Genomic DNA, 16,650 nt, shown 5'->3' with positions numbered 1-16,650 from the left:
ACTTGTATGTTTGTTTCCATTGCAATAAATAATGATATCCTGTTAGCTTTTCTAACTACTTGCTGTGCCTGAAAACTAACTTTTGTGATACGTATACAAGGACATATAGATATCATTGCATCTCAGCTCTGCAATCTCTTACCATTTAGATAATATGCATTTTTTCCCACTTGGCAAAATGGACAGTTTAATGTTTTCCCACATTCTACCACAACCTCATCCACTTGACTTATCTTTTTTTAGCTTCCTGGTTTCTTCTCAATTACTCTCCTACCTACCTTTGAAAATTTTGGTAACCAGAGCTTCCATCCCTTTGTCAGAGGCATGTGTTAAAACTTATTGCGGGCTCAGCATCGATCCCTGTGGCACACCACTAGATAAATCTTGCAAATTTGAAAAAGACCTATCTGCACTGACTGTTTGCTTCCAGTTAGCTAGCCAAATTTCTATTCGTACCAATATGTTATCACCTACATGGTAAGATTTTATTTTCCATACTAACCTTTGATGTGGCACTTTATCAAAGCATTCTGGAAATCTAAGTGCTATACAGTTCCCCTTTTATCCACAGCACATGTTACTTCCTCAAAGAAATCTGAAAGATGGGTTAACCATGATTTCTCTTTCACAAAACCATGATTTCTCTTTCACAAAACCATGATTTCTCTTTCACAAAACCATGATGACTGCTGATAATCTTTAATTTATCCAAGTGTCCTTTAAAATTCTCTGATAATGATTTATAACATCTCCCTACAGCAAATGTTAACCTTCCTGACCTGAGGTTTCCTACTTTTTTTTGAAAAAAGGAGTAGCATTTGCTATTTTATAACATAATGGTACCATCCCTGAATCAAAGGAGTTTTGCAGAATTAAAACCAAAGCATTAACATCTCACATAAGGCCATAGAATGAAGTCCATCAAGACCCAGGCACTTGTCAGCCCCTGTCTCCAACAATTTTACTCAACACCATTTCCCTTGTGATTGTGATTTTCCTGAGTACTTCCCGTTTTCATTTCCTGATTTATAGCTCTTCTGGGGTCTTGCCCTTGTATCCTCTACAGTCAGGACAGGTACACAATGTCTGCTGAGTCATCTGTGGTTTCGTTGTCCATTTTTAATTCTCTAATCTCACTTTCTACAGGTCCAAACATTCACTGGCTCTCTCCCCTTATGTTTTTATAAAAACTCTTGCTATGTGCTCTTATAGTTCTGCATTGCTTTCTATTGTACTCTAATTTTTCCCTTCTTAATACGTTTTGGTAATTTTTGTTGTTTTTATGCCCCATCCAACCTTTTGACCTTCCACTCTCCCTTGCACAGTTATATGCTTTATTTTGATGTCTGGACTAACTTTTACATTTCTTGTTGACTGTGGAAGATGGATCTGTCCCTTGGAAGTTTTTTTTCTAAACTCATTGGAATATGTCTTCTCTATATTTTGAAATGTTTTCTTAAGTGTCTGTCGCAGCATCTTTATTAACCTATTCTTTAACCTAATTTGCCAATTCACTTTAGCCAACTCTGCTTTAATATCCTCAATTGCCTTTTCATAACCTGTAGGCATTAAAAAGCTAAGCTTAGTATAATTGAGTTCTTGTCATTGGGCCTTGCACCAAAATTTTTATTTTAATTTGGAGTCCAACTTTTAGATTCTGTCTGAATTGTTGAAATATGTTAACACACTTGTGTAATTGTGAAATTTTAGTCCTGTGGTTTCCTGTGCAATATCTCCAATCTGTGTTGAGCATTGCTTTCCACTAGTGTAGCAAATCGATGACATGGTCTGCTAATGTATTTGATCACATGCTGTGTGAAGTTTCATAAAGCCACCCTTCCAAGTTAGTAATGCGTGATTCCCTCCTGATATACAACCTCTTTCCAATTACACACAGGCAAGTACTTGCTAATTAATCAGTAATAAAAGATGGCTGTTTCAGTGGACATGGCTGGACAAATTTGAGGGGTTCCTGCTTCATGCTGTGTCAGCTTGCCAAAACAATTTCTGAACTGATATTCAACTGCCCCCGCTGCCCCAACTCTGTTGACATATTGACAATAGACATAGCACTAGCAAGGGAAACAATGACAACACTACTTGATCAAGAACATGACCTCAGTGAAGCCATCTCCAAGGACAAGATGCTTTAAAATACTGGACCTATGCCTGACCACCCACTTCACCTTCAATGGCCAAATATGCGAGCAAATCAGCAGGACACCGATGGATCACCTATCTCCGGACTCAGCAGAACAGTGATGCAAAGACTGGAGAGGACTGCCCTTCTGCAAATCCAACCTAAACTATGCTACGTAGACAACGCCTTTCTCGTCATTAAATGGACCAAATTAGAGGAGAGACGCAAACACATAAACAACACACTGGAATAAAATTCACCAGAGAGGGGGAGAAGAGCTAACAGCTCCTGTTTCTGGATGTCATGGGCAGCTGCAAACGAAAGTACACAGAAAAACCACAGACACAGACCAGGTATTGAACTTCGATAGAACCATCCTAGCACACACAAACGAAGCTGCATGCGAACACTATTTAGAAGGGCAGCAACATGGAACTATGCCAAGAGCAGGAGGAATACCTCTTCCAAGTGTTCGAGGATAATGGATATCCAAAGACCTGGGTCAGGAGATGCCTACAGGAACAGTATCAGAAAGATTCTGCCCTGACATATTCATCACACTGCACTACATCAGGAACACATCAGAACTCACCACAAGACTTCTACGACTGCTGGGCATCAGAGTGGCACACAAACCCACATCAACCCTACGACAAGTGCTCACCCGAACTAAAGACCCACTCCCTGCCATGGACAGGACCACTATCATCTACAAGATGCCCTGCAGAGATTGCGAGCAACACTACATCAGACAAACAGTAAGGAAACTGGGAACAAGAACGCCAACTGGCTACAAAAAGACACGACCAATACTCACTCATCTCAATCCACATGGACAAGGAGAACCACGACTTCGACTGGGACAACATCAAGATCCTGGGACAGGCTAGGCAGAGACCAGCATGAGAATTCCTGGAAGCATGGGACTCCACGAAGCAGGCTATTAATAAACACATTTATGTTGATGCCATAGACATTCCACTGCGGAGGAAACCCGGAAGTGAGGTAATCCATTGCAACGGACCCCAGAGTATGAAAGCCAGGTAAACACACCGATGCTTCATCAGAGGCTGCACTGAAGATGTTACCAAGCATGGTAACGAAACATCTGCAGATCAACAAACCAGCTCAGCAAGCCAACCAACCTCAACACCCACAATCCGAGCTACAAATCTACTCCAAAACTTTAGTAGCCTCAGTGTGTCAGAACCTGGCAGATACTGGGTGGGAGGGAAGGAGAAGCAAAGCCCACTGGAAGCACTTGGGCTCAGTAATGCTTTCCTCCTTCCTTAAAGTAACATGCTCGAATAGGGTTTGAACCCATAAGCTTATGCCCAAGAATGCTACTTATTGATTCAAGCTGTTGTATATAGTCAGTGTTCTACATTGAGACCGGTAATTGTTTAATTTTTTTAAAAATAGTATTTGGACGGCATGTCCAATGCTGAGAAATTCTCCTTGTTAATCAACTGTAATGTTCCTAATTCGTGTTGAGCGTTGTTTAATAAAATAATTAGTATCTGCTGAATGCTTTGAATGGACAAATTGGTTTTGTAGGTTAGTCGCAAGGATCAGAGATTGGGCACATGCAAACGGGCCAGCATGGGATGTGGCTTCAGTGAATTATGTGGTTTAATAGAACATAGAACATAGAACAGTATAGCACAGAACAGGCCCTTCAGCCCACAATGTTGTGCCGACCATTGATCCTCATGTATGCACCCTCAAATTTCTGTGACCATATACATGTCCACCAGTCTCTTAAATGACCCCAATGACCTTGCTTCCACAACTGCTGCTGGCAACGCATTCCATGCTCTCCCAACTCTCTGCGTAAAGAACCTGCCTCTGACATCCCCTCTATACTTTCCACCAACCAGCTTAAAACTATGACCCCTCGTGCTAGCCATTTCTGCCCTGGGAAATAGTCTCTGGCTATCAACTCTATCTATGCCTCTCATTATCTTGTATACCTCAATTAGGTCCCCTCTCCTCCTCCTTTTCTCCAATGAAAAGAGACCGAGCTCAGTCAACCTCTCTTCATAAGATAAGCCCGCCAGTCCAGGCAGCATCCTGGTAAACCTCCTCTGAACCCTCTCCAAAGCATCCACATCTTTCCTATAATAGGGCGCCCAGAACTGGACGCAGTATTCCAAGTGCGGTCTAACCAAAGTTTTATAGAGCTGCAACAAGATCTCACGACTCTTAAACTCAATCCCCCTGTTAATGAAAGCCAAAACACCATATGCTTTCTTAACAACCCTGTCCACTTGGGTGGCCATTTTAAGGGATCTATGTATCTGCACACCAAGATCCCTCTGTTCCTCCACGCTGCCAAGAATCCTATCCTTAATCCTGTACTCAGCTTTCAAATTCGACCTTCCAAAATGCATCACCTCGCATTTATCCAGGTTGAACTCCATCTGCCACCTCTCAGCCCATCTCTGCATCCTGTCAATGTCCCGCTGCAGCCTACAACAGCCCTCTACACTGTCAACGACACCTCCGACCTTTGTGTCGTCTGCAAACTTGCTGACCCATCCTTCAATTCCCTCGTCCAAGTCATTAATAAAAATTACAAACAGTAGAGGCCCAAGGACAGAGCCCTGTGGAACTCCGCTCACCACTGACTTCCAGGCAGAATATTTTCCTTCTACTACCACTCGCTGTCTTCTGTTGGCCAGCCAATTCTGTATCCAAGCAGCTAAGTTCCCCTGTATCCCATTCCTCCTGACCTTCTGAATGAGCCTACCATGGGGAACCTTATCAAATGCCTTACTGAAGTCCATATACACCACATCCACAGCTCGACCCTCATCAACCTTTCTAGTCACATCCTCAAAAAACTCGATAAGGTTTGTAAGGCATGACCTACCCCTCACAAAGCCGTGTTGACTGTATTTGATCAAGCCATGCTCTTCCAGATGGTCATAAATCTTATCCCTCAGAATCCTTTCTAACACCTTGCAGACGACAGACGTGAGACTTACCGGTCTATAATTGCCGGGGATTTCCCTATTTCCTTTCTTGAAGAGAGGAATTACATTTGCCTCTCTCCAGTCCTCAGGTACGACTCCAGTGGAGAGCGAGGATGCAAAGATCTTCGCAAGTGGCGAAGCAATTGCATTTCTCGCTTCCCAAAGCAGCCGAGGACAAATCTGATCCAGGCCTGGCGACTTGTCAATCTTAATGTTTGACAAAATTGAAGAGGCTTTATGTGGAAGAGGTGGGGGCAGTTGCATATCGGTTCAGAAATTGTTTTGGCAAGCTGAGCAGTGAATATTAATTGAGAAGTTTCAAATGAAAGCAATATCAAAGTCATTAATGTGATGGTAACTTCTTGATTTTCCTCAACCATCTCAGTCCCCAATAGATAGCAGATTTTTGTTTATTACACTCTTAATGTTCTTTGTTGAACTACTTAATTTGCTGCTGCTTAAACATTTTCCCATCATTATCCCATTTTGAGGCTTCAAAATTGTCACAACCCTACAATGAAAACAGTGGAGTTGGGGTTGATGACCTGTGGGAGCAGGAGACAGAGGCGAAAGAAGATCTGGAGAGAGGTGGTTATCTGTGGTGGCCATTGCTGCCTGGGAGCCACAATAGCTTGTTGACCCTACTTGGTGTCCTGATTCTCACTTTGGGGAAGGCCTTCTTTAATAATTGCTATCTTTTTCTTGCTTTTCAAAGTCTTCTGAAGCCATTCCTCTTAGACTTCCACTCACATTAACCATTTCCCCACAACCTGTTTCTACAGCCAGCACATTAAAAGTGAGAAGAAAAATGACATGTTTGCTTTGTGTTTTCCATGAATTTGTACAGCCTCAAAATGCTTTGCAACAAGAATTTCACAGGTGGCAATGTATGAAATGCAGCCATCCATTTCTGCTCACCAAATTCCAATGAATGGTGATATGGTGGTGATCAGATACTCTGATTTTTTTAAAAATTTGTTCGTGGAATGTTGACAACATGAGTTGGGCAGCATTTTTTTTAACCTAGCTTCTGTAACCCTTGAGAAGGTGGTTCTGAGATGCTACCTTGAGTCACTTCAGTCCGTTTTGTGTAGGTCCTCTCACAATTGCTGTTTGGAGTGAGTTCCAGGATTTTGACCAGTATTTAACAATGCTGACTGAGTGAAGTATTGGCCAGGGCATTGCACCGTGTTACTTTTTACCAAGAGTAGATTGGGCCTTGTCCAATCTGTTATTTGAAAGAGAACATCTCAGTTGGTACAACAGTTGCTTCGTCTTAATTGGTCAATGGGCTGAAAAGTGGCATATGGAGTTTAATTGGCATGGTGAACAAGGGCAGGACTTAAACAGCTAATGGTAGGGTCCTAAGGAGAGTTGTTGGACAGTGAGACCTAGGTGTTTAGGTACACATATTTTTGAAAGTCACAGATAGATGGGGTGGAAAGAAGGCTTGTGCCATGCCTGCCTTCATTGCTCAGACTGTTGAGTAAAGGAGTTGGGACGTCATGTTGAGGTTATCCAGGACTTTGGTGAGGTCGCTCGTGGAGTACCATGTACAATACTGGTCAACCTGTTGTAGGAAGGATATTCTTAAATTGGAAAGGGTGCAGAAAAGATTTAAGAGGATGTTGACTGGACTGGAGAGTTTGAGTTGTGAGGAGAAATTGGATAGATTGGGACTTTTTCACTGGAGCATAGGAAGTTGAGGTTTGTAAAATCGTGAGGGGTCGAGATAAGGCAGTTGGCAAAGGTGTTTTCCCTAGGATGGAGGAGTTTGAAACTAGAAGGATTATGTATTTTTAAGTGAGAGGAGAAAGGTTTTAAAGGGACTTGAGCAACTTTTTCACACAGAGGGTCGTTTATATGTGGAATGAACTGCCGGGGAAGTGCTAGATGCAGGTACAATTTCAACATTTAACATACAGCATTTGTATAGGTACGTGAACAGGAAATGTTTGGAGTGATTTGGGCCAAATGCAGGCAAATGGGACTAGTTTAGTTTGGGAAACTTGGTTGGCATGGACTAGTTGGACAGGAAAGTCGGTTTCTGTGCTGTACGACTCGATGACTGTATTATGTCAGCTTAGTTTTTATACTTAGTCAAGTCCCTCGAGTAGGACTTGAATGCACAATCTTCTGATTGAGGAGAGAGAGCTGGGCAGTTTGTCTCAAAGAGGCCAAGTAATCTGATGAGCTCTTAGTAAAGTTACTTGTGTGATGGGATTTTCAGTCCTTTCTTGTTCATACCAATCTGACTGCATTGCAATTGTACTGGGTATAGCTAACCTACCTCTTGGATCAACAGTGTTTGTCGTGTGATGTGGTTTGAAGTTAGCAGCTGTTTCTCAATTATTTATGAAAACGTGTGGCACATTTTGTTTCTAACTGAAAAGAATCCTATGACTTGAATCCCAAGATGTCTCGACCTTGAAGGGGCTGTTATTAGCTTATTTCAAAGCAGTTTTGTCGTCTTTACATGCAGATCCCACCAGCTGCTCTTCAATGCTAGGGCTACAGGAGTGATTTTATCCTGCAGGTGGCAATAAACATTTTTTTTTTGAAACTACTGTAGCCTCTATATAAAGATGCCTCCACAGTGCCTTTTAGAGAGGAAGTTTCTGGAATTTATGGTGTTGGAAAAGCAATTACTATGTGGCCAAATTAGGATGGTATATCAATTGCTGGGGCTGACAGTCCTCCCATGCACCTATTTTCCATGTCCTACTATGGTGATGGGAGAGCAGCTATGTGCTTTATATCTGTGAATGGAGTTTTGAAAGTTACTTGTCTGAAATGCTTGACCATTTTGTAATGCTAGTTATTTTTGAGTTGGGTTTGGAGATGGTCCTGTATCGACTATTACTGGCGCATTAAGGTGAACTATTTACCCCTAACTGTTATACTTTCTATATTGATGGATTTCCTGAAGTGGAGCTAGAAGTAGTTTCCCAATGATGGAGCTGCCCTTTGGAAAACAGTCAGCCCCTTGTTCAGGGAACCTTCCTTTCAGTCTGTGTTTTGATGACACCATATTTAGGCCCTCAAAAATCTTAAAATATAAGAAAAAAAATGAAGACTGATGGAGGAGTTTTCCAATTAGTCCCACTCCCCTGCTCTTTCTTGATAGCCGTGCAGCATTCTAATTTTTAAGTAAAGACCATAATTTATTTTTGCAAGTTTAGTATAAGAATCTGATTCTAGCATTCGAATCATCATAACATAGAAAAAAGGAATGTGCTTGTTTCCGCTTAATAGCATAACAGCATCAGGCCTGAAGGGGAAGATTCTTTGGGTTATGTAGATTTTGGTATTGAATTTTACTCAAATTAAATTCCTGGTTGGAAACAGGAACAGTTTTGAAAGTGCCTTTTCAAGCTTTGACATTATTGTGTGTATGTGTGAGTAGTTCTTTGAGGATGTTTTGAAGGAGTTGACATTGACCATATAAATATGTTTCCTTCTTACTCCTGGATCCTCATTACTGAAATTGAAGTTACTCTTAATACACTTTCTCAGGATTTGAAATAGAAATGTATAATTTTTCTGTCAAAAATCCTAACACTCCAAACGCTCAATTTCAATTCTCCTCACCTTTCTCCTTGACAGACCAGGTCCAAGGTTGCAGCTGGTAGTGGGCATTTATACTGGATGACGTTGGTAGCAGGATCCTCACCTCTGTTCCCCGACCCTGCCAAAAGAAAGCAAATCACAGCCACCGCTACTAAATCTCACGTCAGCTAACTTTGGTAACTACTTCATCCGGTATTGTCCCCAGAGCAATTTCTCTCAACCTGTGCAGTTGTATACGGGCCCATGTCGTAACATGGAGACTGTCCTGGCTTAAATCAGCATTGACCTCCTCTGTGATTCATACATTAATCATCCACATTTCCTTTGATTGCCTCACTTCTTCAGACAACTCCAGGGCAGGAACATTTCAGGTTAGATACAAAACAAAATGTTCTCTACGTTGCTCCATCAAACATTCCCAGGGTATGGGCAACGTAGGAAGCGGAAATTAGCTGAAAGAAACCCATAATATTGAAGCCTGAAGCATTAGTGTTCTACTGACCAGTCAGACCAGGTGAACTGTTTTCATACTGTAGGTTCTTTGTTAAGATGAAACTTATGGGACTGACTGAATCCGGTATTCCACAACAGCTTTTTGCACTTGTGGCAAATTTGCAGGATTAAGACAACCTGAAAGAACTTGTGCAGCCAACAGTTACGGTCGTCCGATTATTTTGGGGTAAATTATATGACATCTCCTATGTTCACGGTCCAGTGTCCTGACCCACTGCACTGGTTGCCTGCAAAAAAAATTCAGCCGTTCATCCTAAAGAACTTGTGGGAAATCCATTTCAGTTTTATTTTTAAATGGAGTGTTTCTGGTGGCTTGTTTTCTGTTATGAGACAGATGTTCCTAGTCACTGAAGTTCCCATAGAGTGTAAGAAGATGGGACTGCTTGTTATTTTTATTTAAAATGTACATTTAAAAAAACCCCAACAGAAATAATCTTTTATTTTGGCTCCAGATGCAGCCTTGAGTTGAAAAACCTTGTGTTTGTGTCTGGAATTGTGAGCTGACTCCTGTAGTTGTGAATTTCAGGAGATGATGCTACAGCAGTGTTATGAATCCCAGTACACAGTAAATAGCATGCTAAGTCACTAGAACTTGAGATCAAGTCACATTTCAGCACTTGATCACAAAATCTAGGCTGACAATCCAGTATTGCACTGAGGGAAAGCAGATGAAACCCTGCTTGTCCCTTGGGTAGATAATAATAATCTCCCAGTATCTTAGTGATGTTGACTCAGGAATGCATTTTGACGAAAAATAGGTTACCTAGTTATTGCACAACTATTATGGGTCTTGCTATTTCAACACATCGAAAGTACCTGATTACGAAATGTTTTGGGATATCCTGAAGTTGTGATAAACGTTATTTGAATGTGTGTTATATTAGAACCCCATTGTATGCCTCACTTCAACATTTCACAGAGTTGAAAGATGAAAATTAAAGAATGAAGACATCACTCTGGACAACTTTTTTCCACTAACATCATTTTGAGGCTTTTTAATAATAATGAATCACCAGTGAATTCTCTGAATAGAGAGTGGAGGTGTGATGGAGGAAGGAAGAAGAGCTCTGAGAGTAGGTGGCAAAGGAGAGAATACCTGAGAGAGAGAGCAGGGTAGGTGTGGATTGAGTTCTGTGACAGCGGTTGCTACTTTGAAGCTCATGACCCCACTTGGAGTCCTGACCAACATTTTGTGAAGGCCTAACCTAAGAGAAAAGTCACTTAAAATCGAACTGTTGGGGGGAAATGTTTTGCTTCCCCCCCCAACAGTTCTTGTAATAAACTGAATTTTTAAACAATGACCTGTTTGTAAAGCCAACTTCAAAACAATCTTGAGAATTGAGACAATTTTTTTCAGCTATTCATTTCTGTGATTTTAAATGTAAACTTAAATCACACAAGCAATTACCTCTGCTTTTTAAGGAACTTCCCAGTTGAGCCTGACAACATAGGAACTAAGTTTTTGTTTAAGAAAATGAATAACTCAATGAGGAAAATTATGTTGGCATCTAATTACTTAATTTGTAATTTTCTTGAATTAATTTTTTTCAGGCATTTTTCAAGATAATATGATCGACTGGAAAAATCTGGGAACAACCAAATGAGATGTGTAAAAGATAACAAAGTGTGGGGCTGGATGAACACAGCAGGCCAAGCAGAATCTCAGAAGCGCAAAAGCTGAAGTTTCGGGCCTAGACCCATGAGCTGAAGGGTCTAGGCCCAAAACGTCAGCTTTTGCGCTCCTGAGATGCTGCTTGGCCTGCTGTGTTCATCCAGCCCCACACTTTGTTATCTTGGATTGTACAGCATCTGCAGTTCCCATTACCACTGAGATGTATAAAAGGGCTGCTTTTCACGCCTGACCTCTAACTTCTTTGCCTTGTCCAGTCTCATGCACCGTAGGCAAAAAAAAAATCTGTGACCCTGAGAGCCTGCAAGTGGTGACGATAAGGGAAAATTAAGGTTGTGGCTACATTCCTGAAAACCATGACTTTTAAATGGAAAAAAAAATTAATCGAATGGTAGATTGTTTCATATGGGAATGTTAAAGCCAGACTTGGGCTCTTTTTTTTACCATTGCATGAGTTGAAATACTGTATCGTGTGTGGAGCGCCATGTATTCCCAGCTGCTTTGACTTGCAAACTGAAATGTATCAATAAATAATAAAAAAATGTACAATATGTAATCTAGGCTGGGACTACCTGTCCTAACTTAGCTTTACCACTTGATGGACCTACAACTTCAGTGCAGAATAGGGAGTAGTCTCAGAACAGACTCTGGGTTAAGAGAAGTACTGAGGGCCAGCTTTCAAGTCCATACGTGTGTGGTAGCATCATTAGACAGGTTGATTAGAAGATTAAAAAGAGAAGTGAACTGCAGTGAACTTCAGGACTTGAAAAGTAAGAATGGAGGATGGCAACAGGTACTTAAGAAAGAGGCAAAGAGTGTCTTCAGGACTGATAGTGAGATAAGATGCACTGATGATAAGGTCACGTACAAACTGCAGGCCACAGAACAGAAAGTCCGTGATAAGTCCTGTTAAAGTGAAATGCATAATGTTACTTGGATATATTATACTACTGTGTTTCAGTAATATTAGTAAAATAATGTTAAATAAATCAATTTGAAATTATGAGTTGTATAATAGAAGAGTTAATTTTTTTTGCTTTAAATAGGAAGTATTGAACATTAGGAGAACTCACTTCTGTTTAAGTGCTATGTGATGGGAACTTTTTGTATGCATCCGTGAGAAATATGATACCAGTAAGAAATTACAAGAAATTGGCTTAGATTATCTGCTGAAGTCTTGGAGTAAGATTCAAATTCATACTTGTGGCAATGTTGTGCTTGCTGTGACAATGAATAGGTATTAAGGTAATAAGGTAACATAGAAACTATTGCTTTATTAGAGTTCAGCTGGTAGCCTAAACATGTACCAATTTTTGATGATCTCTACCTTCTAAGAGGAAAGAAAGTAAAATTGACATGTACTAATCTGACTCGTCTTGCATACTTCGAAATGGAGCTCAAGAGCATTCTTTCCGAGTATTACTTTTTTATTTCATTTTTTTTGCTTTCTGGGTTACTTTGTTCCATCATTTATTTGCATGTGAAGCTGACACATATTGGCAACACATTGATTGATTTAAAAAGTTTCAACATTATTTTCAAATCCCTCCTCATCACTTTTCTTCCCTATTCTTGTATGTGACCTCCTCCAGCCCAAAAACCTTTGGATATCTGCAATCCTCTGATAATGGCCTCTTGCACATTTCTGATTTTCATTACTCTTCTGCTTCTCTTTCCTCCTTCAAGGTGCTTATTTGTTAAAACCCAGCTCTTTGATAGTTTTGTTTTGTCAGCTGTACTATATATGGTTTCACATCATCTTTTGCCTTGCACTCCTGCTGAACACCTTGGATCACTATTTTGATGCTGCCTAAATACAAATTAAACATTTAATAGCTGAAATTCAGCTAAGAATTCAGTTAAGGTGGATGGGGCTAAATGTTGTTTTACCAATAAAAGCAGTGGGTTAAAAGCAGAATTTTGCTCTCCTGACCACCTGAACTTGTGCTGGAAAATGCTTTATGTGATACTGAGAATGGAGGAAAATGGTTGGTGACTGTGCTGCATCTTGCAGTTCAATAGCCCAATGACACTCACTGTCTGAGAATAAAGGGAGGTTAACTGGTATCTGTTGAATCATGCTCAACCTGTCTGGAAGGTGGAGTATACCTGTATGTGACTGGAGCCAGATGCTAATTTCTAAACTAGACTATAATGCTTCCTGCAAGTAATGTCTGACTGGCTTAATCTGGTAATTAATTTTTCTTCCTATTTTCTCTTTAGCGACTTCCTGATTCTTCCTGGTTTTATTGACTTCGCTGCTGATGAAGTGGTGAGTTGTGAAAATCCGATATTTCCAGACAGGTGTCAAAAGCAGGACTGATTATGAATTAACTTAGGTCAGCAAACCCTGCAAACCCAGACTAAAGGAAACCCAAGTAATCTTTCTTCTGTGTGCATGCTTCCTCTTATTATTCTCTCTTCCTGTTTTCTGTTCTTTTGCACATTCTGTCCCTCTGTCGCTAAGTTTAAATCTTGTCTCCTCTTAGGACTCCCTTTGTTATGGGATGTCATTTTTCCCCGAGGTGTGTCAATATATTAACCTGAAATATGGATGCAGGAGATTCCCTAAAATTGTCAGTAGGTTGGAGATGGAACCTGGTGATCTTCTTGCACCGTCTATAGCTAGGATCATCCTATATTTTGGGAAACTGCTTTCCAGAAATGGCTTTCCAACTAAAAAGGCAGGGGAGCGAACTTTTTCATAATTAGCAAGGTCCTTGTCTAATTAGAGAAGAATGAGAGTCTCAATAAAGTTTGCCTTTTGTGCCATGCTTTTCTTATGTGAATATCTTCTACTTTATAATGCGGAATGAGGCAGTTTGAGTGAGCTTCTTGAAACAAGTTTTCTGTTTAGATTCTGGCTTGCAGTATATACCATTCTATATGTAAACCCATCAAATAACTTCTAGCCAGGAACTCATTTCCTAGGTGTAGTCTCAAAATTTGGAATTTTAGCTAGACTTCATGTATGTGTGTATGGGTTTGGAAAGGATTATGGAACAAATAAAATTGATTTATCAAATTGTGTGATCAGCAACGTTTTAATTTCTTGCCATCAGGACCTGACTTCAGCTCTCACCAAGAAAATTACCTTGAAGACTCCTCTTGTTTCCTCTCCTATGGACACAGTGACAGAGTCTAGCATGGCGATTGCTATGGGGGTGAGTGTCACATGAAAACTGGCCTGTTCTTTTCATCATGCAAGTTATGTTAGTGAACTATGTCTGTGATATCCCCAATTCAAGAAGATTGTCAAGAGAATGCAAGGAAACACTTTTTTACATGAAAGCTGTAAAACAGATTAGGATCTGAAATACGCAACTGAAAATGTGGTAAAAGCAGTTCAGTAATTCAGAAGACAATTGAATAAAAAATTAGTGCTAAAGTTAATGTGTATGTAAGTGGAATCAATCGAAGCTCAAGCTGACTTTTTAACTCATTGTAGAATGTGTTTCAATGACAAGCCTAACTTTTATTGCCCATTCCTTTTTGCCCATGAGAAGGTGATAACCGTACAGATTGAACCACTGCAGCCCATGTGGCATGGGTACACACACTGTGCTGTTAGGGACACTGTTTCAGGATTCTGAGCTAGTGACAGTGATATAGTGGCAGTATAGTGCCTAGGCAGGACAGTGTGTAACCTGGAGGAGGATCTGTAGGTTTTGATAAACCCATTCATTTGTTGTCCCTTCAACTCATAGGTTTGGAAGGTGCTGTTGAAGCAACCCTAGAAACTTAGCATGTTGCATCTTCTAGGTGGTTTAGCTGCTGTCACTGCCTGTACTGGCGGAAGTGACTGTTGAAGAGGCTGGATGTGGTGCCAATCAGTAGGCTGCTTTATAGAGTCCAGGAGCTGTACAGCATGGAAACAACTCATCCATGTCGACCAGATATCCTAAATAAATCTAGTCCCATTTGCCAGCATTTGGCCAATTTCCCTCAACCCTTCCTATTCATATACCCATCCAGATGCCTTTTAAATGCTGTAATTGTACCAGCCTCCACCACTTCCTCTGGCAGCTCATTCCATACATGCAGCACCCTCTGAGAAAAAGCCGAAATCTTTCCCTTCTCACCATAAACCTGTGTCCTCTAGTTTTGGACTCCACTACCCTGGGGGAAAGACCTTGGCTATTTACCCTGTCTATGCCCCCTCATGATTTTATAAACTTATGTAAGGCCACCCTTCAGCCGCCGATGCTCCAGGGAAAATAGCCCCAGCCTATTCAGCCCCTCCCCACAGTCCAAGCCCTCCAGCCCTGACAATATCCTTGTAAATCTATTCTGAGTCATTTCAAGTTTCACAACATACTTCCTATAGCAGGGAGACCAGAATTGCATGCAGTATTTCAAACGTGGCCTAACCAATGTCTTATTCAGCCATAATATGAGTTTCTAACTTTTGTACTCAATGCACTGACCAATAAAGACAGGCGTGAATCAAATGCTGCCTTCACTATCCTGTCTACCTGTGACTGTATTTCCAAGGAACTATGAATTATGCACTCCCAGGTCTCTTTGTTCAGCAGTTATAGAATTGGTGGTCTCTGACCTATTGTTATAGCCACAGTATTTATGTGGCTGGTCCAGTTTAGTTTCTGACCACTGCTAACCCCCAGGATGTTGACAGACAGACACCAAGGAGCTGCCTAAGAAATCTGACAGAAAAGAAATGTCTCTGATGGAACCAATTTCTCTGCAATTGCTACATCAAACTGTTTTATTATCTAGAATTATGAGTCACATCTTGCTGTCATTTAAGATGTCATGGCCTTTTTGTTTGGGCCTTATTCTTGCAGATCTTTTCTTTATATGGCTTGTGACTTTATTTTGTAATATAGAGCTGAGAACAATGCATACTACTCCCAAGAACGGTCTAGCCAAGGTTATCTGATAGATGTGACAACAGTTGGTGCCTGTCTCATTGGTAATTCATACTAATCCTGAAAATGTTCTCTGGAATGTTACCTTTAGTGTAATGAGAATGAAATGTGGGGCAAGATTAGACCTTGTGGAAGAACGTTGTTCCCTCAGCTCCAAGTTGAATCAAGCCCTTCATAATGATTGCAGATCTCTCTTTCTACAAGATTAAACTAAATTGCTGAGCTCAAAAGAACTGGTGCAGGAAGCGATGGAGACATTCCACATAACATAATGCTGGTGTCTGGGATTTTTTGAGAATTTGTAGCAGAAGCCAACTCGATCTTACACTTGGTTCGTTGGGATAACTGCACTGTGCATAGCACTGATATCCCATTGCTAAGTTTAGACACTGGAGCATAGAGCAGGGGAAAAGGTTACCTTATCCTAGGATTCTTTGATTTGTGAAGACCTGTCTGGAACATGAGATGTGGTGATATTCTTGTTTTTTATGTCCTTCTCTCTATAGTTAATGGGTGGAATTGGCTTCATCCACCACAACTGCACCCCGGAGTTTCAGGCTAATGAGGTTCGGAAAGTTAAGGTGGGCTCTGCTCAAATGTTTGTTTGTTGTGATTGTTTTATCTTAATTTCTACTGAATCTCAAAACATTGTTCTTTCCTGCAATTTCTCCTCCCCTTCCTCTCACTTTTCCTCCTTATCATTCTTTTCCACTCTCTCTTTCCCTCCCACTTCTTCCTTTCCCCAGTCTTGACCCTACCCCCAATGCTCATTGCACCCTTCTCTCCCCTTGCAACCCTTTTTCTGTTTGAGTATTTCTTTTTGTTGTTTGTCAGTCCAATTCTGTACCACACTTGCATTTTCAGATATCTTTTTAACAACATTATACCATTGTTCATCCCTTGAATCACTTCTGCTTCAATGACATCACG

General features: G+C 40.8%; 1 protein-coding gene across 7 annotated transcripts in view; it reads left to right on the top strand.

Annotated features, from left to right (window-relative positions):
• LOC125463086 (inosine-5'-monophosphate dehydrogenase 1) overlaps window positions 1-16,650 on the top strand; it is a 58,099-nt gene that overhangs the window by 26,335 nt on the left and 15,114 nt on the right. For all 7 annotated transcript variants that reach the window (XM_048553788.2, XM_048553784.2, XM_048553785.2 and 4 more), the window contains exons 3-5: window positions 13,055-13,103; window positions 13,894-13,995; window positions 16,227-16,301. In XM_048553788.2, the coding sequence (XP_048409745.1) occupies window positions 13,055-13,103; window positions 13,894-13,995; window positions 16,227-16,301 (226 nt within the window). The remainder of the gene's footprint in view (window positions 1-13,054; window positions 13,104-13,893; window positions 13,996-16,226; window positions 16,302-16,650) is intronic.

This window comes from Stegostoma tigrinum, chromosome 25 (assembly GCF_030684315.1).
Source record: "Stegostoma tigrinum isolate sSteTig4 chromosome 25, sSteTig4.hap1, whole genome shotgun sequence".
In the NCBI taxonomy this organism is placed as follows: Eukaryota; Metazoa; Chordata; class Chondrichthyes; order Orectolobiformes; family Stegostomatidae; genus Stegostoma; species Stegostoma tigrinum.
The sequence above is the reverse complement of the archived record's forward strand: the minus strand, read 5'-3'. Positions and strand labels throughout refer to the sequence as shown.